Raw genomic sequence first — 26,338 nt, 5'->3', positions numbered from 1 at the left:
GGCTGCATCATCAGCAAAAGAAAGAGTTTCTGCTTGTAGAAAAAGAACAAAGTAAACGCACAAGTTTCTGATCTTATTTCCATTTTTCTTGTGACACAAATATATATATATATATATATATATATATATATATATATATATATATATATATATATATATATATATATATATATATATATATATATACTTATCCAATTTTGCCACCTTAAGTAAATTTCTTCTATTAGTAACAAATAATTGAGTTAAAATTATTCAACCTAATTTCTTACGTCTATAAAACTCAATAATTGTTTATACAACTCAAATTTACATGTTTATTTAACTAAATGTCATATTACTCGCATTCAATTAATATTTTTTCCATCTTAATGAATTATAATACTTGAACTCTAAAATGTCTAAGTTTAAGCCGGTAGATATTCTCATTTTTATAACAATAAAAAGGACGCAACAATGCGCACTTGGCAAGTACCTCCATTTAGGAATTTTCCAACATTGCCATTACCCTAGAGTCTGTAGGGGTGGTATATAAACTCATCATCCTCTTCCTCCCTCTCACTCATGGTGCAGAGACTTGAGCAAAGTAGGATAAAATAACTCGGCAAAAACCAATAAAACAGCTAAACAACTCTACACATTTGGTCAAAAAGCCACACTTAAATCCAAATCCGTCCAGACAGGCAAAGGGAATGGTATCCCACAATCCCTTGCGGTGCCCATCTAACAGCAGCACCAAAGTTACACCTACTTAATTAAATTAATTGGAATGAAAGTAAAATAAATGTCTGATAACTACGTGTTATTTTTAAACTAACTTAACAAAAAAATTTTTTAAATTATCTTAACTGAAGCAAATAATTGAGTTAGATCAAGGTATAAAGTTTATTTTTCCAACATCCATACATGGTCTTATCACCCTCTCATGGTGGAAAAAGTATTATCTGAGCTTCTTCATCCACTAAATCATCTTCAAATGGACACGCCATGCTGCTTCACCTCTCTGAAAACAAACTAACCTTCAACTAAACCTGCTCCAGACCAGGTTATGTTCAGAGCATGAGTTGCTATGGCAACTTGACCTACCCTGAAACATACCTCCATTTCTGGAACCTAAAGCTGAGGTTATCAACTTCCTTAGCCTCAAACTTATCGTGGGAGCTAGCATAACCTGCTTTCTGGAATACCCCCCTGCTGCTTCTTCACATCTGTTGCAGCTCCTCCATCAGACTGACTCTCAGCACTAATGTAACATTCGTCCTTTCCTCATCACTGTTGCTGTGTGTGTGTGTGTGTGTGTGTGTGTGTGTGTGTGTGTGTGTGTGTGTGTGTGCACACGGGTGGTCGTTGTGTGTGTGTGTGTTTACGTGAGTGTGTCCTTACATAAGGAGAAATCACAGTGACTCAAAGCCTCGTGTTTAACTTTGGCTGCTAGGTGTTGACACATAAAAACACAGTGTCATCCTGAGTGTTGTTGTGGTGAAGAGGCTTTGATAATGACCTGTAATGTCAGCGTGCACGTGTGTGTGTGTGCATGGTGGTGTGTGTAAACACTTCTTTCATCTCTCAAAATCACTCTTTGTGAGCTGCCGGGTTGCTCTAGCTCCTCTCAATTATTCATCAGCTTGTTTCCATGGTAACGGTTGCATCCTCTGTGTGTGTGTTGGGGGAGGTGGGGGGGGGGGGGGTGATGTGGCAGAGGGAGGGGCTTTGTGCCTTCATGGCGGCAGATTTTACATTCAAAGTGGGAGCAGAAGTTCAGGAAGTTGAAGTTGGACCAAAGCTCCATCGGCTCTGCACCAGAACTCAGGATCACTGAGGAAGTCTTGGCGACAGAGATTCTTTCAAAATAAGAGATTCCTCAGGTGTGATGAGCTCCATCCAGTGTGGGTAACCGGGTCGGATCCTTCACGTTGCCGCTTAACTACGTAGCCACAAGGGGCCCAAGTCTGGGTCCCTCTGTGCCGATCCCCAGTCTGGATAAAATATAGGGTGTATTCAGGAAGAGGATCCGGTGTAAAACTTAGCCAGAAGGAGGGTCTAAGGGCAGGGATACCCCGTTTAGTTTAGTCTGTTTAGTTAGTTCTGTTCTGAATTTTCCTATTGAATGGATTCATGATCCTTTGGATGTTATGTTTACTTTATAATTAGACTATTTTCTGGAGTTCTATGTTCTAATTGTTGAAATTTCAGTGAAAAAGCACCTATTTGGCTCATGCAGTCACATGTTCAGAGAATTCCAACATGTTGCTGGTTCCCATCTCAGCTGTTAGGCTCAATAGTTCATATTCCATTGAAGCCCCCCCCCCCCCCACACACACACACACACACTCACACACACATACTGGTGTCCATGATTTATGGGTACCATATTCATAATCATTAGCTCTGGGGACCAGCCTTTGTTGAGGTCCAACAACACATACACACACACACACACACATGATGACACACACCTTTGCACTCTCCCACTCAAATGTGGAGGTTCTCATTACAGGTTCTATTTAGTTATGTTTTCTATGGTGTTTGCGGTTCTAACCCTCCTGGTTTGAAAGCGAGCAGCTGGTCTTCTCCTGCCTCCTGATAGTTAAGGTTCTGTCTAAATGGCTCACCTGAGAGCAGGTTCTGGTTTGTCGTGTTCTGGTTTCCTTCAGACTTACGATGAAAGAAAGTGGTGATGAAGTGGGCCTCCTTTTGTTCTGGTCTGTGTTCTTGGTTCTGGACGTTCTGTGAAATCGGAGCTGTGGCGCTGGTTCAGCCTTACCGGGTCTCTTGTTCCTTTCTGTGTGGTTCCTGGCTCTGATGACGGTGTGACCCCGTGTTATTTGGAGCAGCACAGAGCCACAGTGAATGTGAGCTGTGTTGTGACCAGCAGGGGGCAACAGTGCTCTGAACAGCCTCACCGTGAAACAGGACAAGACCCCCACCCCCACAGCGGGAGCGGCCGAGAGACACTGACAGAGAAGAGAGAGAGAGCAGCAGCTATTGTGAAGCATTCATCTAATCCTCTAATCTGATGCTGGGATACTGACCTACATGTCTGACCATCACCTGCTGCGGGCCACGCCCACGCCTCATCTATATTCATCAGACGTCGCTGTAGGCTCCAGAGACCCCCCCCCCCCCAGTTCACAGACATAACGTCCAAAATATGACCTTTAACAGGGATGCTTTTATTCTGAAATACTAACCAAACTCAGCATCAAAAGATTTGGGTCTGCTCGCAAAGTGTGATCAGTCGTTCCTTTTGAGCATGCGCAATGAGCGTGCACGATGAGCGTGCACGATGAGCGTGCCGTTCTACCCTCATTCAAGTTCATTGAACAGAAAAACTTTGTACTCCTGATGACAGGCGATGCAGGAAGGAGAAAGTACACAGAATTGTTCTCTGCAGAGCTGCCTGTACATCCATCCATCATCCATCCATCCATCCATCCATCATCCATCCACACATCCATCCATCCATCCATCCCTTTTTCCGTCCAGCTGCACAAACACACATCCCAGTCCAGCAGAGGGATACAGCAGCCTCTTTCTTCCCCCTCTCCTCCTTCTGCTCCTCCTCATTCTCCCATCTGCGCAGACTCTGCCTCCCCCTCCCCCCTTGCTCCCCCTCCTCTTGCTGGCTTCATGGAGTAGCTGCACATCTGCAGCCCTCTTTGCCTCCCTCCTGAGCATCGATGACGGCCTCACTTTGAGGAGACCCTTCATCAACTGGAGGCTTGCAGAGGAGAAGGAGGAGGTGCATTTTTCCTTTTTCTGGGGCGGCCACATCTGCATGGCGCTGGAGGGGGAGGCGCCGCTCGGCTCGGCTCCACCATGATCGCCGTGTCGTTCAAATGTCGCTGCCAGATCCTGCGCAGGGTGAACAAAGGTAGAGAGACACAGAAGGACACTGGAGTCGGAGCGAGCGAGCGTGTTTTGTGTGCGGCGTGCGTGTTGGGCGAAAGACATCTGCAACAAAGTGCTGACATTGAGAGGAGAGAGAGGTGGTTGTTTGTGATCGAGGCAGCTGTGTGTGTGTGTGAGCACGTGAGTGTGCACGCTGTGAAACAATCTGATGGATTCATTCAGTCCACGGCTGCAGGTTGTTGTTGGTGAGAGACCTGCAGAGCAAATGGAGAGAAGAGAGAGAGAGAATGTGTACCTGGGTGTGTGTGTCTGTGTGTGTAATGGCGTCCGTGTGTTTGTTGTGTGTTGGACCTTCCACGGGTTGTATCATCAGTGTTCTGGTTCTGTGGGTCGTCTTCAGGTGAACGTTTGTTCTCCATCCTGGTTCTGGTTCTAAAGTTCTGCTCAGCATCAGAACCATTCTCTTGTTCTAGTTTCAGATCAAAAGTCAGTTTTTAAAATTAAGAGTTAAAATTAACTCTAGAAAACTCACAGTGCTGGATTTGGGGGGGGGGGGGGGGGGGGTCAGTCCTTTTTTAACTGTATGGAGGAAGCATTAAGGCTAGGGGGGGGGGTGGTCCATAGGGATCAGATCCACAGTGATGAACGTTTGGACATCAGTGGAGCCCAGCAGAACCAGTGGAACCATCAGCAGTCTGATGGTTTGCTGCTTCTGGGAGAAGTTCTGCAGAACTCTGTTGTGGTTTTTAGAGTCCAATGTTTCTGCTGTCCTCAAGTTCCATTTGATTTTACGTTCGTCTGTTTTTTACCTCTAAACTTTTCTTTAGTGACAAAAATTGCAAAAATGTTGAAATAGTACATTTCAGTACTAAAAACCAACATAAACACAGGAAGTAGGAAGACAATCACCTGCAAACAGATCAATACTGTTCTTAGACTAATCAAATAAAATTGATTATTAAACTAATGTTATTGATAAAACTGGAGAAATTGACACAAAATATTGTGTTTACAGATCAGTACCAGGTAAACCATCAGAAACATTTTGTTTGTTGGTTTTATTCAGAATGTCTTTGTTTTCTGAGCCGTTCCGTTTAAAAGTCTAAATCAGAACTGTTCTGGCGTTCTTTGGTTCTGCACCTGCTTCAGAATATCACAGAGGTGGGTCTACCAGAGCGTTCTTGTGTCTGTTAACCAGCGTTCAGCTCCAAACGGGCTCAGCAGATCCGGGTTCTGATGAAAGCATCGGCCCAGCTTAAGGGTCAGATCTTCTGAGGAGAGCCGAGATCGTTGATCTGAAGCTACTTCAGCGTTCAGCTCTTCACTTTTTAAAGCAGACCCCCGGATTATGATTGGTCCATAGAGCTGTTTGTTGTATTTAGAGTCTGGGCAGGAACCTGAAGGTCCTTTTGGACGTCACAGAAACCTTAGCATGAGTTTTTTCACTTTTGTGCATCTGGAGGCTCTCTACCTTTTCTCAGGGTTTTCTTTCATGTGGAGTTCTAGAAAGCATCGGTTCCACGGTGCAGAGCTTCACTCTCGACCTTCCTCTTCCTCTTTAGACTCCCTGTTGGTCAGAGGAAAGCTGCTGTGGATTCACAGATGTCTGAGCATGTCCTCAGCAGACATTAAAGTTGCAGCATCCTGGTGTCACAGGAACTCGGCGGAAACACATTTAGACTGTGAAGATGACAGCAGCAGCTTCTGTTACAGCACTCAGGACCCTGAGGTTGAATCTTTAAAGGAGGACAGAGTGTTGGATCAACGATGCTTGTTAAAAACCGTCCACCGATGCCGGCCGGTGTGGAACATGACGTCATGATGTCATGACATCATGACGCTGTTTGGTACAAACCAGGTTAGAGGTAGAGTTTGAGGAAGTGAATTCCAGAGTCTAAACCATTAACCGTATATGACAACTGGACTGAGTGACTCCTCCCCCATGGCGTTCCATAGAGTTCTATAGAGTAATAAACAGCTGTCAATGAGTCATTCTATTGGTCAGAACAACCATTCTGGATCTGATACCTTTATTTAACATGTTCTTGATATTTTTTATGCTGTTTCAGTTATTCAGGTTATAGAATCACCAATCAGATGCTTCAATAAAAGTGGGTGGAGCCTGCTGGCCCCCTTACAACGTTCAAAACCTTTGTTTGACGGGTTTCATGTAGCCCACTTTCAAGTGGTTGGGGTATGGCCTTCTATCAAGCTTAGTGCTGATTGGCTAGAGTGGTTGCCATAGAAACATCGACTCGGAGCAATCACTGCTTACTGACGTCTGGCTCACCTTAACCCTAACACTAACCCAATCCAGAAATCAGAGTTGATGACGGTTTTCATCCATCAGATCTTTGGGTGATTTCTGATCTCTAATGGAGATCGGTCAGCGGTTCTTTTGGGCATAAAGAGTCATCCCATCACGGCTTCTGCTGTTCTGTATCACTCACTGCTCAAATGAGCATTCATGTTTGTGATCAGGCTTTTATGCTCCACCTGCTGGACAGTTACCTGTTCTCGGTCCAAAGAGGATGGGTCACCGTTTCCTGACCAGGAACCACAGCTGTAAACATCCTTCAATAGCCAAAATACTCTGCTAACAGGAGTGCATCATCTGCAAAAGAACAGATCCAGTGCTGTCATTTCTTAATTACCACTTTGCATTTTCTTTGTTTTTTTTTCCAAAAACCTTCATAAAGATGAAGCGTCAGAGCGAGGAAGGGTGCCTCGTCTTCACTCAGGTGAACAAAACTGAGCAGTTGGCTTGCTGAGTCCAGATTTGATGCTGTAATCGCTCAGAAAGGCAGCGAGCAGAGCTGCCTGTGATCAGGCACCTGCGACCCCGCATGGAGGCAGTTAATCTCCCATATCTTCATCCATGATCAGAGGCGCCCCTCCCCCTACGTGCATAAACGCGTGTTACTGAACTGTGCACATCAGCGTGTGAAAACAAGGCTGCCGAGGCGCCGCATGCCGCTGTCCTACATCTGGAGGATGAGGAGGAGGCTTTCATCTTCATGCAGATCGCCTCACCGTGTGCGCGCTCGTGTGTGCTGATGTTGTGAGGACCTGAATGTGGTTTAATTTTGCTAAGTGCGGGTGTGAAATGGGGACCTGGTGTTTGAGCGGTCGGGTTCTGTTGCAGAGGAGCTTCAGGGTTGGAGAGCAGCAGGAAGTCCTCTGAAGCCACAAAAACAGGTCTGTGTGTGCCGCTGGCGTTGAACACGAGCAAAGCAGCCCGCCAAAATAAAAGAATGAAGTGTAGGAAGAAGAATTCAGACCCAACCAGGAAAACTACTAGTTTCCTGTTTTAACAAGAAGATTCCATTTCATTCAGGCTGTTATGCATAAAGTTGAAAGGTGTCAAACGGAGGACCCTCCTCCAAAAGCTGGATGTTTGGTCTCATCTGTGAGCTGACGTCAGCAGCATCTCCCAGCGGATCCACAGCGTTGGTCTGGTTTTCCAGCCCGCCGCGTTCTTTGCGGGGTTTGGTTGCTGCTCTCATGATGGCTGTAGAGGAGAAAGCAACTCCAGGGTTAGTTTGGTCAGAAGATGAACTGAAGTTCCTCAAAAACCGGACGATTGAATTGAACCATTTGGAGGGGCTGGAAGAAGATAATTTAGCGGTTTGGAAGCTGTTTAGAGGAGCTGGTGAAAGTTCAGATCCAGGATGAGTTTAACGAGTTAAAGAGGTGCAGGTCAGGTCTGACCGCTACACCACGGCCGCCCATGGTAGGACGGTCGACCCATGGTCGTAAGATTGCAGGTTCGATTCCCGCCTTGCACGCCCATGAGTCGATGTGTCCTTGGGCAAGACACTGAACCCCACCTAGCCTCTGGTGGGAGGTTGGCGCCAGTGTTGGGTAGCGGAGCCGCAATCAGTGTGTGAATGTGTGTGACTGTAAAGCGCTTTGGGCCTTGTCGGTGCTACACAAGTATATAAGTAAACATCATTTACCATTTAGAGCTCAACACGTCTTCTGACTACAATCAGAGGCATAAAGAATCTGCACGTTTTCTCTAAATGAAGTTTTCTTCAAAGAAGTTTGAAACCCTTTGATGCTTCAAGATGCAAATGTGCATCAGAAATGACCGTAATTTAGCATGAAAGCCAAAACATACATAACTTTTTTTCATTGCTGGCAAAAAATTCAGGTTTCAAAGGTTTTTTTTTGTGATCGAGTTCTAACAAACATGAAAACTTCACACGAAAGCTTCTCTATTTGTTTTTCCCTTCTCCCTGCTCTTTAGCAGCACTGAGGTTGGCTTCTTCTAGATCAGTGTTTTTCTACCTTTTTTGAGCCACGGCACACTTTATCCTGGACAAAACTCCCGCGGCACACCAGCATCCAAAAGTTCAAACTCTATAGTCTGTATTGATGCACAGCCCCTCCATGATCTCACAGGCATTTTTGTGATAATTGTGGCAGAAAAAGCTGGAAGTTGCAGCTGTTTGTTCTAAAAGATGTAATAAAAGTTAAGTTAGTTTTCAGTAATGACTTTCAACTAAATTATTTAAAATTTTACCCTGGTAGCTGTTTTTCCCTCCAGTTTATTAACATGCAATGTTATGTAACCTCCCAAAAAACAAATATATTCTTACTAAATAGTGATTTATTTATTTATTTTAATATGTATTTCAATGTCAGTGCAAAGGCAACTGTACTTTTTTAACAATTATATGATCACAATATGTTTGATACATTTTGCACAAAAAACTAACATTATATTTATATTTTCTAGCTACACAAAAAGTGAACATGTTGAAGTTTTATTAGTTTTTCTTTAGTCTTAATCGAAGATGAATTCTTTGAAAACTTTAACAAAAATGTTTTATTTCTTTTTAGATGATTAAATTGTTTTAACTTAGTTGAATTGTGTCTGTTGGCCACTTCACCTTAATCCTGTTTCTTAAATGTTGTTCTCACTTCTTCTTAAGTTTAACATCTAAAATAATCCAGACGTTATTAGAAAAGGGTTTCAGTTAGAAAGATGACTTGGACCAAACTCTGGGATGTTTGGCTGTTAAGAAACACAAACCTGCAAGGAGAACTAAACTGTTGACCTCTGACCTCTGATGCCATCAAGAAGATTGAAAAACTGGTTGATGTGTTTGTTTTGGTTTCAAGACGTTTAACAGGAAGACTCATAGTAAAGCAGACATGCTGTCACTTTAACCCAATGCATCATGGGAGATGTAGTGATGGCAGACAGACTCTCTTCTCTGATCTTCATTGTTTTGTTCTCTTGTTCCACGGTCTGACACCGGATTCTGTGGAAAGCTACACCGCTAAAGACGAGCTTTAGCTGGTATTTCTGTTGGAACTGAGAGACTTTATGAGCAGAATCAGAACAAGGAAGTGAAGACTTTAAACACTTCTGATTGGTCAGACTGATGACATGTGATTAAGCCTCCAAGAATGATTGGTGGAGACAGTTTTTCCAAAAACAGCTGAAGCTGCGGCTGAATCGCGGGACCGTCATTCTTATCAAAAAGTCTTTAATAGAATCAAATAATCTTTCTTATTCCTAACTACTCTGTGTTTAATCAGGGCCTGTTTGGATGAACACAGAGCTGAAACCCTGGTAAATGTTTTTTGGTCAGTGAACGGGTCATTTCCCACGGTACAGTTGAAAACACTGAACTAGAAGGAGTGACTGAACGTCAGAGGTGTCTCTAAAGGTCTTAGTCCCGATGGTCATTAGGGGTGGATATGGGCTGTCTTTGGGATGTCTGCGAGGGGGGAACCTTAACAGATCCACGGTCTAACATCTCGGTTCTTCTCATTGCAGATGAGGGGCCGTACACCAAACACTCCGGCGGGTCTCGACCTCCAGATGGAGCTCTGGCCATCAGGAGGCAGAGCATTCCAGGTAGAGTCATCCTCATCCTGTGGTTCCCATCCTTCCTCTCCATCTGATCAGAGCAGTGAAACCACCTGCTGCAGTTCCCAGAACAGCCACAGGAGCTGCAGGTTTGGTGACCTTTACTGCAGAGAAGGAACCAAAATGTTAGAGGAAGAAGCAGATCTGATAAGGTTCTTGATTGTGTTTATTGAGTTTGCTTTAAATACTTAAGAACTTGAAAATTTGAGACCTGTAGGAACGCAGTCAAACCAGAGGAAATTAAACTTTAGCATCATTTTTGAAGCCGGAAGATCTTCTGGACCAGCAGGAGAATGCCAGGAGTGACATAGAACATCCTGGAAAACACAAATGAAACATTTTGAATCCAAAAACCTCACATGAATCTGACTCCTGGTTTCAAGATTGTTTCTGATAAATGTGTCAGAGAACCGTGTTGCTGAATGTCAGACTGATGCTGATGCAGAGGAGGATGTGGAGAAGGTTCTCCGTGGTGCTGGTTGAGATGGTCAAACGTCTAACAGAATCTGAACATTTTAGAGTTTCCTTCTTAGAAACAAATAATCTGCCAGTTTGGAAGATGATGATTATCAGCAGCTAATGTCTTTGGAGTCCCACCTCCTCTGGAGAGGCTGAAGGTTCTTCCAATCGTCTCACTTTTACGTCGTCTGTGTGAAAACGTCCGTCCCGCCCTCCTGAGGATTTCAGAAAAGAGTAAAGTTCTGACGGAACAGGAAGGCCTTCTCTGGCGGCTCACGTCCGTCTTCAGAGGGAGGATGGAGAGGCGCTGAACCGTCTCTCTTCCTGCTTGTGTTTGCAGACGAGTTTCGGGGCTGCACACTGGTGGAGCTGATGAAGAAGGAGGGCACCACGCTGGGGCTGACGGTGTCGGGCGGCATCGACAAAGACGGGAAACCTCGGGTCTCAAACCTGCGCCAGGGAGGCATCGCTGCCAGGTAACGCTCCTCCCGTCTTTCTGCATTTTGGTGGAGATTAAAACAGGAAGGCGGCATTAAAGTGATGTCCGACATGCTGCTTCTGGAGATTTGACACGCTCGACTCCTGCTAAAAGGATAAACGGCGTCCTTCCACGCCGCTGAACCTTCAGCTCTCTTATTCATGAGGCTCTAAATGTTTCAGGAACACGGTTCACATCTTCAGCTTGTAACCGCGCCTCTGGGCCTTCCAGCTTTCCTCCACAAGAAAACGCTCAGACACACGCCAAACGTCCGATCGGTTTCTGATTTTTCATGAGTGGACATCAGAATCAGACGCATAAATATGATATCAGCTGTGTTTCCGTCACACATATGAGCAAAACTTTACTGAAATTCTAGAAATGTAGAGAAAAAAAACGATTTCACAGCGACACTGTTTCCATTAAGTCATAATCATGTTGATAAACACAAACCAAATTAACGCGATAAGTCAAACGGATGAACTATGTTCCTGAGCATCCCTTACCATGATGCTCCCACCACTGTGTCTCACCTTCTTGGCGGGCCCCCTAACCTACAGGTTGGTGGTGTTTGTGTCTGCGTTTTCAGGAGCGACCAGCTGAACGTGGGCGACTACATCCGCTCGGTCAACGGCATCAACCTGGCCAAGTTCAGGCACGACGAGATCATCAGCCTGCTGAAGAACGTCGGCGAGCGAGTGGTGCTGGAGGTGGAGTACGAGCTGCCGCCCGTATGTAAGTGTGCTGGCGGCAGGGGTGGGGAGGGGCTCATCCAGGCCTGATGCTGATGGGTTGGGGGTGCGGCAGCTGTGCAGGGGTCAGGAGTTGTCTTCAAGACCGTGGAGGTCACGCTGCACAAAGAGGGAAACAGCTTCGGCTTCGTCATCAGAGGAGGAGCCAGCGAGGACAGGAACAAGTCCCGCCCCATTGTCGTAACGACCATCAGACCCGGCGGACCGGCCGACAGGTACCGGCCTTCTCTGTGCAGGAGGTGTTTTGTCCCACGGGAGCTTCCGTGGATTCAGCCTGTCCTCTCTGCAGGGAGGGAACGGTCAAACCGGGAGACCGTCTGCTGAGCATCGACGGGATCCGTCTCCACGGCAGCACGCTGTCCGAGGCCCTCAGCATCCTGAAGCAGTGCGGGCAGGAAGCCACGCTGCTGATCGAGTACGACGTGTCAGTCATGGGTCAGTCCACTGCGCTCACAGAGCTCTGCAGGCCTCCATCAGCATCCTGAATGAAAACCAAAGCGGAAAAAAGCACATTTCAAGCATGGTGGAGGAGGGGGGGTGATGTGGGCTTAACGCCTCTGATTATTAAAAAATTAGATAATAATGTTTATTTGATCAGAAACATCACAACACTTTTTTTCTCTCCTCAGACTCTGTAGCTACAGCATCCGGCCCTCTGCTGGTTGAGGTTGCCAAGGCAACCGGCTCCAGTCTGGGAGTGGCCCTTTCCACCTCCATGTTCTGCAACAAACAGGTCATCGTCATCGACAAAGTCAAACCCGCCAGCATCGCAGACAGGTACGACACACCTTTCCTGTTACTTCTTCATGTTCCTGTCTCTTTTAGACCTTCTGGAAGGTTCTCTCCGCTCTGATTGGTTCTAAACAAACACACACCTGTTCCACCTGTGATTGATTTCCTAATATCCAGTTATTCTTCACAGGTGTTGGAAGGTGATGTAGTTAATGAAGAAGGAAACTCAACTCTTTGCTTGTGCTCCTGTGCGTGTGTGTGTCTGTGTGTGTTTGCGTTTGTGTAGATGTGGTGCTCTCCATGCAGGAGATCACATTTTATCTGTAGACGGCAAATCGATGGAGTTTTGTTCTCTGGCTGAAGCCACGCAGCTGCTCTCTGCTGCCTGTCAGACCGTCCGGCTGGAGATTCTACCCCAACACCAGGCCCGACCGGCCCTGAACGCACCGCAACATGGTACAAACATGCATGAAAAACAGACCCTGAACACACCACAACATGGTACAAACACGCACGAAAAACAAGCCCTGGACACACAGCAACATGGTACAAACACGCACGAGAAACAAACCTTGAACGCACCACAACATGGTACAAACATGCATGAAAAACAGACCCTGAACACACCACAACATAAAACAAACACGCATGAAAAACAGACCCTGAACACACCACAACATGGTACAAACACGCACGAAAAACAAGCCCTGGACACACAGCAACATGGTACAAACACGCACGAGAAACAAACCTTGAACGCACCACAACATGGTACAAACATGCATGAAAAACAGACCCTGAACACACCACAACATAAAACAAACACGCATGAAAAACAGACCCTGAACAAACTAAAACATGGTACAAACATGCATGAAAAACAGACCCTGTACACACCACAACATGGTACAAACACGCACGAAAAACAAGCCCTGGACACACCGCAAAATGGTACAAACACGCACCAGAAACAAACCTTGAACGCACCACAACATGGTACAAACATGCATGAAAAACAGACCCTGAACACACCACAACATGGTACAAACACGCACGAGAAACAAGCCCTGAACACACCACAACATGGTATAAACACACATGAAAAACAGACCCTGAACACACCACAACATGGTACAAACACGGACCAGAAACAAGCCCTGGACACACCACAACATGGTATAAACACACATGAAAAACAGACCCTGAACACACCACAACATGGTACAAACACGCACCAGAAACAAACCTTGAACGCACCACAACATGGTACAAACATGCATGAAAAACAGACCCTGAACACACCACAACATGGTACAAACATGCATGAAAAACAGACCCTGAACACACCACAACATGGTACAAACACGCACGAGAAACAAGCCCTGAACACACCACAACATGGTATAAACACACATGAAAAACAGACCCTGAACACACCACAACATGGTACAAACACGCACCAGAAACAAACCTTGAACGCACCGCAACATGGTACAAACATGCATGAGAAACAGACCCTGAACACACCACAACATGGTACAAACATGCATGAAAAACAGACCCTGAACAGACCACAACATGGTACAAACATGCATGAAAAACAGACCCTGAACACACCACAACATAGTACAAACACGCATGAAGAAAGGGACCCTGAACACACCACAACATGGTTTAAACATGTATAAAAAAACAGGCCCTGAACGCACCACAACATGGTACAAACATGTATAAAAAAACAGGTCCTGAATGCACCACAACATGGTACACACATGCATGAAAAACAGACCCTGAACACACCACAACATGGTACAAACACGCATGAAAAACAGACCCTGAACACACCACAACATAGTACAAACATGCATGAAGAAAGGGACCCTGAACACACCACAACATGGTATAAACATGTATAAAAAAATAAGCCCTGAACGCACCACACATGGTACAAACACACGAAAAACAGGCCCTGAACACACCACAACATGGTACGAACACGCACGTGAAAAAAGCCCTGAACGCACCACAACATAGTATAAACATGTATAAAAAAGCAGGCCCTGAACGCACCACAACATGGTATAAACACGCATGAAAAAACAGGCCCTGAACGCACCACAACGTGGTATAAACACGTACGAGAAATGGGCCCTGAACGCACCACAACATGGTACAGATCTCCATGATCTCCACAGAGACAAACTGGTTCTAAATGCTTCACAACAAGCGGAATACACTCACACATAACAGACCTGGATTGCATCACAGGTCACAGTCAGCATGTTTACAGCACGAGTGATATTCCTGACGGGAATGCTGGACCTCTAACCCTGCATGACCTTTGACCTGTCCTGACCCCTGACTCCGCCCCCTTTTGTTTGTTTGTGTGTGTATGTTCATGTGTAGTCAAGGTGCAGCATAGCCCCCGCCCTCTCCCCTGGGAAACTGGAGGCTCCGCCCCTGTCCTCCCTCCCTACCACTACAACACGTACCATCCCGACCAATCAGGTGCCAGATCGCACCACCGCCATGCAAACAACCCTTGTATGTCCGCCTCTCTCCCAGCCTCCCTCTGTTTGGGTGGAGCCCCCCCTCCTCAACAGTGCTCTCTCTCTCCACAGCTCTCAGCCACTCATTCTCTCCTGGATCCATGTCTGCCTATAGCCTCTCGTCCCTCAACATGAGCACTCTGCCCCGGAACATGTATCCCACAAGCCCCCGCAGCACCATGATGAAGAGGAAGGCCAAGAAGAAGGACTTCAAGAGTTCCTGTGAGTCCTCAGCAACCCCCACACCCTCCTGAGAACCCAGAGAACCAAACTGAAGGTTCTGCCGCTTCTCCTCAGTGTCCCTGGCCTCCAGCACCGTCGGGCTCGCGGGTCAGGTGGTCCACACTGAGACCACCGAGGTATCGCTGCTCGGCGACGGCATCATGGGCTTTGGCCTGCAGCTGCAGGGCGGAGTCTTTGCCACGGAGACGCTGTCGTCGCCGCCGCTCATCGCCTACATCGACCCAGACAGCCCAGCTGAAAGGTAAAGATCTGAAACGGACCGGAACCCGAAGGAGGAAGGAAAGTTTGTTTAGTGTCGAGTTATCAAGCCAACTCAGACAAATGCTTCCTGTCTGCTGAAGGACTGCACAGTGGGGGAGTGGTTAGCGCTCTCATCTCTCAGGATGAAGGTTCAAATCCCAGCTGGGCTCTTTCTGTGTGGAGTTTGCTTGTTCTCCTGGTTCTGGAAGTGTGGCTGTTTACTCTTCTGTAGCCGGGATAGGCTCCAGCAACCTTATGACTCCAGAAGGGACCAAGTGAGTTTAGAACGGGCATCGTCAAATGGCGGACCGCGGTCCGAGTCCGGACCGAGTGACGAGTCTGCCCGGACCCGTTAAAACTTTTGATATTAATAAAAATATAAATCATTTGTTCATGCGCAGCTAATCCAGTAATTATGACAGGAGCGTCATCAATAGCCAAGCCAATCAAATTGATTGTTTACCTTTCAGCAACAGCGACTGTGAGAGAGAGATGGAGAGGAGATGAGAGAAAATGGCTTGCTCAAAAATGAGAAAAGTAGATGCTGAAAACCGAACTTTTAAAGATGAATGGACAGACAAATAAATGTTTATTCTGCCTGCAGCCAGTTCTAAACCTTTGTGTCTCATATGCTGTGAAAATGTGGCGTTAATCAAAAGTGGCAACGTTAAGCGTCACTATGAGACCAAACACGGGTCGTTTGAGGAAATGTACCCGCAGAAGTCCGCAGTGAGGGCAAGTAAAATCATGGAATTGAAAGCACAGTATGACAGGTCTACTGGTGTCGTCACGCATGCATTCACCGGGCAGCAACGTGCAAATGAGTGTTCGTTAAAGATGGCGTGGATTTTGGCGCAACACAAGAAAGCATTCAGCGATGTGACAGTTGTAAAGGAGTGCTTAAATGCGGCTGCAGAAACCTTACTTGACGGTAAACTAAAAGATGACATGTGTGAAAAAATAAAAAAAAATCCCATTGTCAGCTACAACAACAACTAGAAAAACTGAACTATTAGCAGAGGATGTGCTGGCACAGCTTGATGCAGCTGTTCAGAACGCAGCATGCATATCCTTAGCCATTGATGAGTCCACAGATGGAACAGATAATGCCCAGCTTTTGGTGTATGTGAGATTTCCTCACAAAGAGAAGAAAGGCATGTGTGAGGACATGTTAGGTTGACCACTTGAGACACACACAAGAGGAGAGGATATATATGAGGGGATAAAGGAGATGCTCACAGAAAGAAAGATTACCGTATTTTCCGGACTATAAGTCGCCCTTTTTTTCATAGTTTGGCAAGGGGTGCGACTTATATTAGAAATAAATTGAAATAAATACATTGTTAACCCTCCAGTTATGTTCATTTGTGAGGAACAGAGATGATATTCCTGGCTAAATTTGATGTATGAGATATGTTAAGTGTTAAGAGTATGTTCAGTGACTCAGAGAATCAGTAAACATTTTTTTACAGTAAGATCTTGAAGGCTAACCACATAATATTCTATTTTCCAATGATTTCATAGATTCAGAAATGCAATAAAAATGACAACTGTTTCTACAAATACAGGATGAAAACAGAGTATTAGTTGGCCAATGATGCTTCATGAAAGGAATAAATAAATATGAGAAAGAATTACTGTGAAATTATGAGATAAACTATGCTATGATTGTGTCATATGAGTTATTATATCTTGGTCTCAGATTTTGTCAAATGAATTTCCCGTCAAAATGCGACTTATAGTCCAGTGAGACTTATCTGTGTTTTTTTCTACTTTATAATGCATTTTTGGGCTGGTGCGACTTATACTCCGGTGCGACTTATACTCCGGAAAATACGGTAATCTGAAGCAAGTAGTGTCAGTCACCACAGATGGTGCACCTGCCATGGTTGGGACAGAGAAGGGGGCTGTTGAAACAAGACAACCCTGATCTCATAGCCTACCACTGGATCATACATCAGACTGTTCTCTGTGCCATTCTGTCTGAAGAATTTGCTGAAGTAATTAATACCATGATGAAACTTATAAACTTCCTGAGGGCTTCCTCATCCCATCAGCATCGACTGCTGAGAGAATTTTTGAAGGAAATGGATGCAGATGCGAATGACCTACTACTCCACATCAACGTGAGATGGCTGAGTTAAGGCAACGCACTGACTGGAACGCTTCTGGTCCATCCGAAAGGAAATTGCTGCTTTCTTACAGCAGCTCAAGAGTCAAAAGGGAACACAGTTTGCAAACTTTTTGCAAGATCAGCACAAGATGGATGTGGTGGCTTTTCTGGTGGACATCACAGGACACCTTAATGAGCTCAATTTAAAGCTGCAGGGTCAGAAAAATTCAATCTGCGATTTGATGAAAACTGTCCGCTCATTCCAGATTAAGCTGGACGTTTTAAAAGAAGATCTCCTAGCAGATTGTGAGCATTTCCCACAAATGCGTGAACAAATTCAGGGTGAGAGAGACATTTCCCCTTATGTCGGCTTCATAGACAAGCTGATTGGAAACTTCTGTCAACGATTTGACTGCTTCAACCTTGGACACCAGCTCCTCCTGCTAATTGAGAATCCATTCCTTATCAGAGAAATCAGAGGATTTTCAAAGGCGGTGACACAGACCTTCAAGTGGGCACATCCTGGATCTTTACAGTTAGAGCTCACTGATTTGCAGCAGATGTTGCTCTAAGGAGGCATTTTGAAACAACTGACTCTGCTACTTTCTGGTTACAGATTGTGCCAGAAACGATGTTCCCTGGTCTGACCAAAGTAGCACTACACACCTTAACCATGTTTGGATCAACTTACAGCTGTGAGACAGCCTTCTCCTCAATGAATATTATTAAAACAAAGTACCGTTCTAGGCTCACCAATGAGCATCTCCACATGAGCATGAGACTTGCACTAACCCCATTTAAGCCAAGATTCAGACTGCTGGCAGGACACTTACATGCCCATTTCTCTCACTAGGAAAGAAAGATTGAAAGGGAGTAAGGAAAGGTTGAAAGGAGAGATGACAAAGGGAGCTGCTCAAAGTTCTGCACTTTATTTTATTCTGTAAATTCTGCCCTGTTCTATTTTACTTGAAAAGTTTCCTGTTATTTTATTTAAAATGTAGTTCATGTTTTAAAAAGGTGGCAGCTCAAATGTCTTGTTTATTTTTTTCTTGAAGATTAAAAGCACTTTTATTTTATTCAAAAGATTCTGAATGTTTTACATTATTTGAAATAGGCCCTAAGTTCAGGCTGCTCAAAGCTGTGTTTGCACTTTTTATTTATGTTATTCAGAATAATTTCAGTGTCTGTTAATTGACATGTAGTAAAGAGAACTACAGTATTGTTTTCCATTCAAGCACCATACAAGTTCAGACTTTTCGGTATGTTAAAAGCATATTACTTTGAAAACACTTGAAATGTAACAATAAATTATATAGAAATGTATGTGCGTTATTGATTTTATTAACATGAGGGGACATTATGTTAAGTGAAAACATAAGATCCGGACCTTTGCTGGGAAAGATTTTTAGTAACTGGACCTTTTTGAATTTTAATTGAATACCCCTGGTTTAGAAGATGGATGGAAAGAAAACAAATGTGTTTGAAAGAATAAAAGCTGCTTCTATTGTTTTCAATTTTCATTTATTTGATATTATGATCTTTTTCACCTGCAACACGTTGCAGTGTTTTGATTGTTTCCCTGTCCAGTCGGGATTTCTGCCTCCTCTTCATGCTGTGCAGACTCAGCAGTTGTGTGTGTGTTTGTGTATGTTTGTGTGTGTGTGGAGGTGTGGCATCCTGCAGATCGGCGACAGGATCCTGACCATCAACGGCGTCCCGACCGAAGACTCCACCCTGGAAGAAACCAACCAGCTGCTCCGAGACTCGTCCATCACGGCGCAGCTCACGCTGGAGATCGAGTTTGACGTTGCAGGTTTGTGGGAGGGGGGGGGGGGGTCTTTGGTTGTTGGTGACCTCCTGTTTGTTTTGAGACTTTAAAGTTTGTTTCTAAAGCACTGACACCACCCCCCAGCACCTTCACTACCCCCCCAGCACCTTCACTAACCCCCCCAGCACCTTCACTAACCCCCCAGGACCTTCACTAACCCACCCAGCACCTTCACTAACCCCCCAGGAACTTCACTACCCCCCAGCACCTTCACTAACCCCCCCAGCACCTTCACTAACCCCCCCAGCACCTTCACTACCCCCCAGCACCTTCACTAACCCCCCCAACACCTTCACTAACCCCCCCAGCACCTTCACTACCCCCCAGCACCTTCACTAACCCCCCAGGACCTTCACTAACCCCCCCAGCTGTAACTGGTGTGACTGTTGTGGTTCTGTGGTTTGTTTGCTTCTTTTTAAGCGTTTTTTTTTTAAGTTTTTGATGACTTGGGAGGTTCTGACCTGAAGTGACCCGTGTTTCTCAGAGTCGGTGGTTCCCAGTTCAGGAACGTTCCACGTCAAGCTGCCAAAGAAACCCGGGGTGGAGCTTGGAATCACCATCAGCTGTAAGTGCAGACAGGAGTGGGGGCGGGTGGGGGTTCCTGCTCTCACCCCGAGTCTGTGTGTCTGCAGCGCCGTCCAACAGGAAGCCCGGAGACCCTCTGATCATCTCAGACATCAAGAAGGGCAGCGTGGCTCACAGGTGAGGCCCGGGCCGGCCCCCGTGTTAGGAACCCCCCCCCCCTCTTCCCTGACCTCCAGTGCTTCTCCTTCAGGACGGGAACGCTGGAGCTCGGAGACAAGCTGCTGGCCATCGACAACATCCGGGTGGAGAACTGCTCCATGGAGGAAGCCGTGCAGATCCTCCAGCAGTGCGAGGAGCTGGTCAAGCTGAAGATCCGCAAAGACGAAGACAACTCCGGTACTTACAGAGGCTCTGACGGACCATCGGCTGGGTTATGGTCCAGTCTGCTGTTCTCTGAAGCAGGTCCTACTCTTTATCTGCGGGGGGGGGGGGGGGGGGGGGGGGTCAAAGCAGTTAAGAGAAACAAAAGAGAAGATCTGAGGTTCTGATGGGATCATCATCCAAGTATCTTCCAGCATTCAGGGATCATTTTCTGAACCAGCATCTCCAGAAGGTTTCAGAAAAGAAACCTTTCAGACCAGAAAGCCCCCCCCCCTTCTGTTCCCCCTCCATCAGAGATGAGAGGACACTCCTCTGATCTTTACAGTCTTCCTGATGGACACTAGAGCCGATCTTTAACCTGTGAAGTGTTGAAGTCTCCTGAGGACGCGTGGAAGCTCTGCTTCAATCTTCTTCTGCCGTTTCAGACGAGCAGGAGGTGTCCGGCAGCATCATCTACACCGTGGAGCTGCAGAGGTACGGAGGCCCGCTGGGAATCACCATCTCAGGCACCGAGGAGCCCTTCGACCCCATCATCATCTCCTCCCTGAGCAAAGGGGGGCTGGCTGAAAGGTACACACCCCCTGTGATGTCAGAGTTGAGGAATGACGCCCCCTGCTGATCAAAACGTCAAGAAGAATCTACCAAACAGACATGTCTTAGAAATAAGGGCTCAATATTTTCAGAATTATAAGTGATTTTCTGCAGCTTTTGTGAGATTTTTTTTTTTTTACAAACTTACAAAAAGCATTTTTGATCAAAGGACTTGAGTGATAAAAGCTTAAATCACAAAAAACTTAGACTTTTAAAGGTTCAAATGGGAAATATTCCTGCTAAGCAAACACATATATCCACAGAAAGACTGAAGTGGGATTTTTCTGTTTTATCAGAGTCAGTTCGAATAAATTCAGATGTGAAAAAATTTCAGCTTTTCAGTTCCATGGGGGGGTCAGTTTGGGTCCTTTTAAAACTTTCTAAAATACTTTAGGACTCAAATTAACAAGAAAATGAACTTTATTAATAAAACAATATCCAAATCTCTCCACGTTCGCTGTCTCCCCCTCAGCCGTGAGGCTGCAGCTTCAAACTCCAGCAGATCTGTCTCTGAGAATCTTTCTTTCTGATCATCATGATTGATAGAATTTTAAGCGGCCATCTGCCCACACTTAAAAACACAATCATTCCTAAAACACATAAAAACACAATCAATACATAAAAATATGAACAATTCCTAAAAACAAGTCAAGTTTCCCAGAATTTCAGCTTAATCCAAAATAAAGTCAAATCTCTCAACACACAGTTGTGCAGTCAGTCTGATGGCTCTTTGTAAGTCTGTCTGTGGTGCAGCGTCTGCTGCTGAATCATGACGCCATCGGAGGCTGCAGAGGAACCGTCATCTGCCTGAGTTCTTTCTAAAAAATAAAGACAATTCCCGCTGACGTCCAAGTTCACTTCCTCGGTTTTTCATCATCTAAGCTAGTGGCGTGTTTGCAGGACGGGCGCCATCCACGTGGGCGACCGCATTCTGGCCATCAACAGCAGCAGCCTGAAGGGGAAGCCGCTGAGCGAGGCCATCAGCCTGCTGCAGCAGGCGGGGGAGACCGTCACGCTGAAGATCAAGAAGCAGGGGGAGCGTAGGTTCACGCCTTCACGCCGCACGCCTTCACGCCGCACGCCTTCACTCACCGCTCCGCCCCCTGCCTGCTGACACCCCTGCTTTATCTGTCTGCAGTGTCGAGCCCAAACGCCTGCGTCATTGGCTCAGGCTTGGGGGTGGGGCTTAACCACGAAAACCAGGATGGGGAGGAGGAGCCTGTCATCACTGTTGCGCCTCCAACGAGCCAGCGAGCGTTCAGCACCCTGCCGTCTGTGGACAGCGCCGTGGAGTCCTGGGACGGCTCCAACGTGGACAGCAGCTTCAGCGGTATGCGCCGCCAGCCGCCGTCCTGCGCCGCCGACCGGCCTCCAACGCCGGCTAAAACCGTTCTGTGTGTGTCTGAGCAGTGCCGCCGTTTCAGTACAGCTTCCACGACTGGCGCCACCTGAAGGCCAACAACAGCCAGCCGTCCTCCACTCGCCAAAGAGCCAATCCGCTGTCAGATCTGGGGCTGACCGATGAGGACTGGGACCGCCCACTGCTGGGGGGGTAAGTGTCATGCAGTTCAAAGCAGAAAAGACAGGTGAGAAGTCTAAGTCGTGGAAGCCCCGCCCTCTTAGCATTCTGTATGTAGCGCTAAAACAGCAGCAGTAACGTATGCGTCTCTCCTGCAGCGCCTCTAATCTGCACACTGGTCTAATCTCAGACAGCAGGTACCTCTCTGACCTTTGACCCCTCACACAGTCCTCCATCACCACTCACCCGATGACCTTTGACCTGATTGTGTGTCATCTGTGCCCCCACCTGCCAGTTTCTCACCAGCATGAGCAGCCCTCCTCCTGTGTGGCTCCCTCAGACTTGGCTCTGATTGGCTGATCTCTGTGGCTCCCCCCACAGGTTCAGTGTGGGACATGACGGGACAGAACCGGACCAGGAGGAGAACTTCTGGTCTCAGGCCCTGGAGGATTTGGAAACATGCGGTCAGAGCGGCATCCTTAGAGAGCTGGAGGTAAGCCGTAAAACGACGACGATTTATAGTCCTCTGTTTTTAGCGTCTTTGAGATGATGAGAATCTAGAAAGAAGATTTAACCAAAAAAAGAAAAAAGATATAAATATATGCGTGAATATGAGTTAAAGACACGCAGAATAAAAGAAACCCATCCTGAGCTAAAGTGGATGGATGAATGGATGATAGATGGATGGATGGATGTAGGATGAATGGATGAAGGATGGATGAAGGATGATGGATGGATGATGGATGGATGAAGGATGGATGAAGGATGGATGATGGATGGATGAAGGATGGATGAAGGATGGATGATGGATGGATGATGGATGGATGAAGGATGGATGGATGATGGAGGATGGATGATGGATGGATGAAGGATGGATGGATGGATGGATGGATGGATGATGGATGGATGGATGGATGGATGAAGGATGGATGATGGATGATGGATGGATGGATGATGGATGGATGGATGATGGATGGATGATTGATGGATGGATGGATTAATGATGGAGGATGGATGATGGATGGATGAATGATGGAGGATGGATGATGGATGGATGGATGGATGATGGATGGATGGATGATGGATGGATGAAGGATGGATGATGGATGGATGGATGATGGATGGATGGATGAAGGATGGATGATGGATGATGGATGGATGGATGATTGATGGATGATGGAGGGGTGGATGGATGGATGGATGATGGATGAAGGATGGATGATGGATGGATAGATGATGGATGATGGATGGATGAAGGATGGATGATGGATGATGGATGGATGAAGGATGGATGATGGATGGATGGATGGATGGATGGATGGATGGATGGATGATGGATGGATGGATAATGGATGGATGGATGGATGATGGATGGATGGATGGATGAATGATGGAGGATGGATGATGGATGGATGAATGATGGAGGATGGATGATGGATGGATGGATGGATGATGGATGGATGATGGATGGATGAAGGATGGATGATGGATGGATGGATGATGGATGGATGGATGAAGGATGGATGATGGATGATGGATGGATGGATGATTGATGGATGATGGATGGATGAAGGATGGATGGATGGATGATGGAGGGGTGGATGGATGGATGGATGATGGATGAAGGATGGATGATGGATGGATAGATGATGGATGATGGATGGATGAAGGATGGATGATGGATGGATGGATGGATGATGGATGGATGATGGATGATGGATGGATGGATGATTGATGGAAGATGGATGATGGATGGATGGATGATGGATGGATGGATGATGGATGGATGGATGATTGATGGAAGATGGATGATGGATGATGGATGGATGAAGGATGGATGGATGGATCGATCGATGGATGGATGATGGAGGATGGATGATGGATGGATGGATGATGGTTGTTTTCATAAATAACAGTAAATCTCCATCCAACAGCAGCTTAATCTTCCATCCTGACACTTGGATCTGTTTCTTTCATGTTCTTGTTTTTTGCTATAATTCTCTTCAGAAGATCCTTTTGTTCAAACATAAAAACAGATCCGATATTTCAGAACCGGTCCCTGGTTCCGGGTTCTGCTGTTGTTGTTTCACAGTTCCTCCTGTTTAGTCCTGTTGCCAAAGAGAGAAATGACTCCTTCTTTTCCAGGAGTCTGGAGAGGAGACCCGCCTCCTGGCTCTGGTACTCCCCTGTCCCGTACTAACCCCGCCCTCCTCTGTAATTGGACCGTCAGCGCGGTCCTGTTAGCTGGGTTTGAATGCGAATCTAACCGCACTCTCATAGCGGGCTGCAGACCATTGGTGACATCTCTGTGACGTCTCCGTGACCCCGCCCAGCTTTGGACCAATCATGTGGCAGTCGTGTTGCATCAGGCATGGCAGTTTGAGCAAGGCATGCTGGGACAGCTTGTGCAAGGCCTGATTGGTTGTTGGTTGACCTGTGGCTCATGCATGCGTCTGACCGGTCCTTGATCCTGAAACGTTTGTTCGGTGACAAGAGATGACACGGAAAAGTAAAACACGAACTTTTGACAGGCTGTATAATCAAAGATGCTGACGGACAGCGACCTCCTGCAGAACCTGATGAGGAACTGAACCAGGTGTTTCAGTAGGGAACCGGGTTTGAGAACCTGGACTGAAGACCACCGTTATCCACAGAGGAAACCCTAAATCCTTTTCTGTCATTGGCATCATTCAATCCTTTTCAGACCCATGGTCGACTCTCTACATCCTTCCTGGTTGACTCAGAATAAAACATCTTGGAGCGATTCCAGCAGAGATCCATCAGCAGACCGTTTATCTGAGAACTTCAGGGGGGCTGCAAAGGCTGACAACACGGAAAATCATTGGAAGAAGTGCCGGGGGGGGCATCTCACCGGAAGAAACCAGTGGCAGGACCAGAACCAGCCAGGACAGGAACAAGATGGACGAAAGCACTGGACGTCTGCGTTGAGACAAACCCGAGGACACATCCAGAGACCCCACACGGGCACTGAGAACGCCTCCAACACCTGGACTTCAGAACAGCCAGAACACTGACACGGGTCCTCAGAACCTCCAGAACACTGACACGGGTCCTCAGAACCTCCAGAACGCTGGCACGGGTCCTCAGAACCATCAACAGAACCTCCAGAACACTGACACGGGTCCTCAGAACCTCCAGAACACTGACACGGGTCCTCAGAACCTCCAGAACACTGACACGGGTCCTCAGAACCTCCAGAACACTGACACGGGTCCTCAGAACCTCCAGAACACTGACACGGGTCCTCAGAACCTCCAGAACGCTGGCACGGGTCCTCAGAACCATCAACAGAACCTCCAGAACACTGACACGGGTCCTCAGAACCTCCAGAACACTGACACGGGTCCTCAAAACCTCCAGAACACTGACACGGGTCCTCAGAACCTCCAGAACACTGACACGGGTCCTCAGAACCTCCAGAACACTGACACCGGGGTAGAGGGTTTCCCGTTCTTACTCCTCGTGTGGTTGACGTATTTGTCTTATTGTCCTCAGGCGACCATCATGTCCGGCTCCACCCTCAGCCTGAACCATGACCCCACCCCTCTGCGCAGCACCCTGGGGCGCCAGGCGAGCTTCCAGGAACGCAGCAATTTGAAACCACAGGTATGATGGAAACCCAAACACTGAAGCCCAGACGTGACTCGGCTGAGACGTGTTCCTCAAAAACATGAGGAGCCCCCAAAGACCCTCTCTGGTTCTGTCCAACCCAAACCCCAGAGTCTTTTCAGTAAAAACAGGAACTTACTGGTTCAGCACCTCCCCCGGTGATTTCTGCCTCACTTTTCCAGGTGACTCCCCGGTCCAACACCCTACCCTCCGACCCTCAACGCAGAGCCTTCGCCATGAGGAAAATGAGGCAGGAAGTCAACGACATCCTCAACCAGAACCCTGTGGAACTCCATAAGGTGATCTGCGTTTGTTTCCTGCTGACAGGCGGAAGCTGAGGATTCAAACCCATGTTCTGTGTTTGCAGCTCGTTTTAGAGAAAGGCTCGGACCTGGAGGACTTTGGTTTTAGCGTCTCCGACGGTCTGCTCGACCGCGGCGTTTATGTCAACAACATCCGACCTGGAGGCCCCGCGGAGAAAGGCGGTCTCTGTGCGTACGACCGAATATTACAGGTACGCTTCCTGACGCCGGTCCTGAAACTTCTCATAACCTTTTCAGGA

At 46.7% G+C, this 26,338-nt stretch overlaps 1 protein-coding gene across 14 annotated transcripts in view; it reads left to right on the top strand.

Moving 5' to 3' along the window:
* Window positions 1-26,338, top strand: part of grip1 (glutamate receptor interacting protein 1) — a 49,281-nt gene that overhangs the window by 19,050 nt on the left and 3,893 nt on the right. For 3 of the 14 annotated variants that reach the window (XM_023952634.2, XM_078942052.1, XM_023952630.2), the window contains exons 2-25: window positions 9,644-9,724; window positions 10,536-10,671; window positions 11,263-11,408; window positions 11,481-11,640; window positions 11,715-11,860; window positions 12,055-12,202; window positions 12,444-12,613; window positions 14,564-14,701; window positions 14,779-14,928; window positions 15,004-15,190; window positions 18,970-19,115; window positions 19,615-19,695; window positions 19,763-19,832; window positions 19,906-20,051; window positions 20,462-20,606; window positions 21,528-21,667; window positions 21,766-21,957; window positions 22,038-22,179; window positions 22,305-22,343; window positions 22,528-22,639; window positions 24,292-24,324; window positions 25,663-25,773; window positions 25,959-26,075; window positions 26,144-26,290. In XM_023952634.2, the coding sequence (XP_023808402.1) occupies window positions 9,644-9,724; window positions 10,536-10,671; window positions 11,263-11,408; window positions 11,481-11,640; window positions 11,715-11,860; window positions 12,055-12,202; window positions 12,444-12,613; window positions 14,564-14,701; window positions 14,779-14,928; window positions 15,004-15,190; window positions 18,970-19,115; window positions 19,615-19,695; window positions 19,763-19,832; window positions 19,906-20,051; window positions 20,462-20,606; window positions 21,528-21,667; window positions 21,766-21,957; window positions 22,038-22,179; window positions 22,305-22,343; window positions 22,528-22,639; window positions 24,292-24,324; window positions 25,663-25,773; window positions 25,959-26,075; window positions 26,144-26,290 (3,083 nt within the window). Of the gene's footprint in view, window positions 1-3,576; window positions 3,872-9,643; window positions 9,725-10,535; window positions 10,672-11,262; window positions 11,409-11,480; window positions 11,641-11,714; window positions 11,861-12,054; window positions 12,203-12,443; window positions 12,614-14,563; window positions 14,702-14,778; window positions 14,929-15,003; window positions 15,191-18,969; window positions 19,116-19,614; window positions 19,696-19,762; window positions 19,833-19,905; window positions 20,052-20,461; window positions 20,607-21,527; window positions 21,668-21,765; window positions 21,958-22,037; window positions 22,180-22,304; window positions 22,344-22,527; window positions 22,640-24,291; window positions 24,325-25,662; window positions 25,774-25,958; window positions 26,076-26,143; window positions 26,291-26,338 lie in introns of those variants that run through there. The other 11 variants (XM_078942050.1, XM_023952632.2, XM_078942051.1 and 8 more) reach the window with 9 other exon arrangements.

The sequence above is a fragment of the Oryzias latipes genome, chromosome 23, assembly GCF_053564925.1.
Source record: "Oryzias latipes strain Hd-rR chromosome 23, Olatipes_Hd-rR_3.1".
In the NCBI taxonomy this organism is placed as follows: domain Eukaryota; kingdom Metazoa; phylum Chordata; class Actinopteri; order Beloniformes; family Adrianichthyidae; genus Oryzias; species Oryzias latipes.
This window is presented reverse-complemented; position numbering and strand designations above follow the sequence as displayed.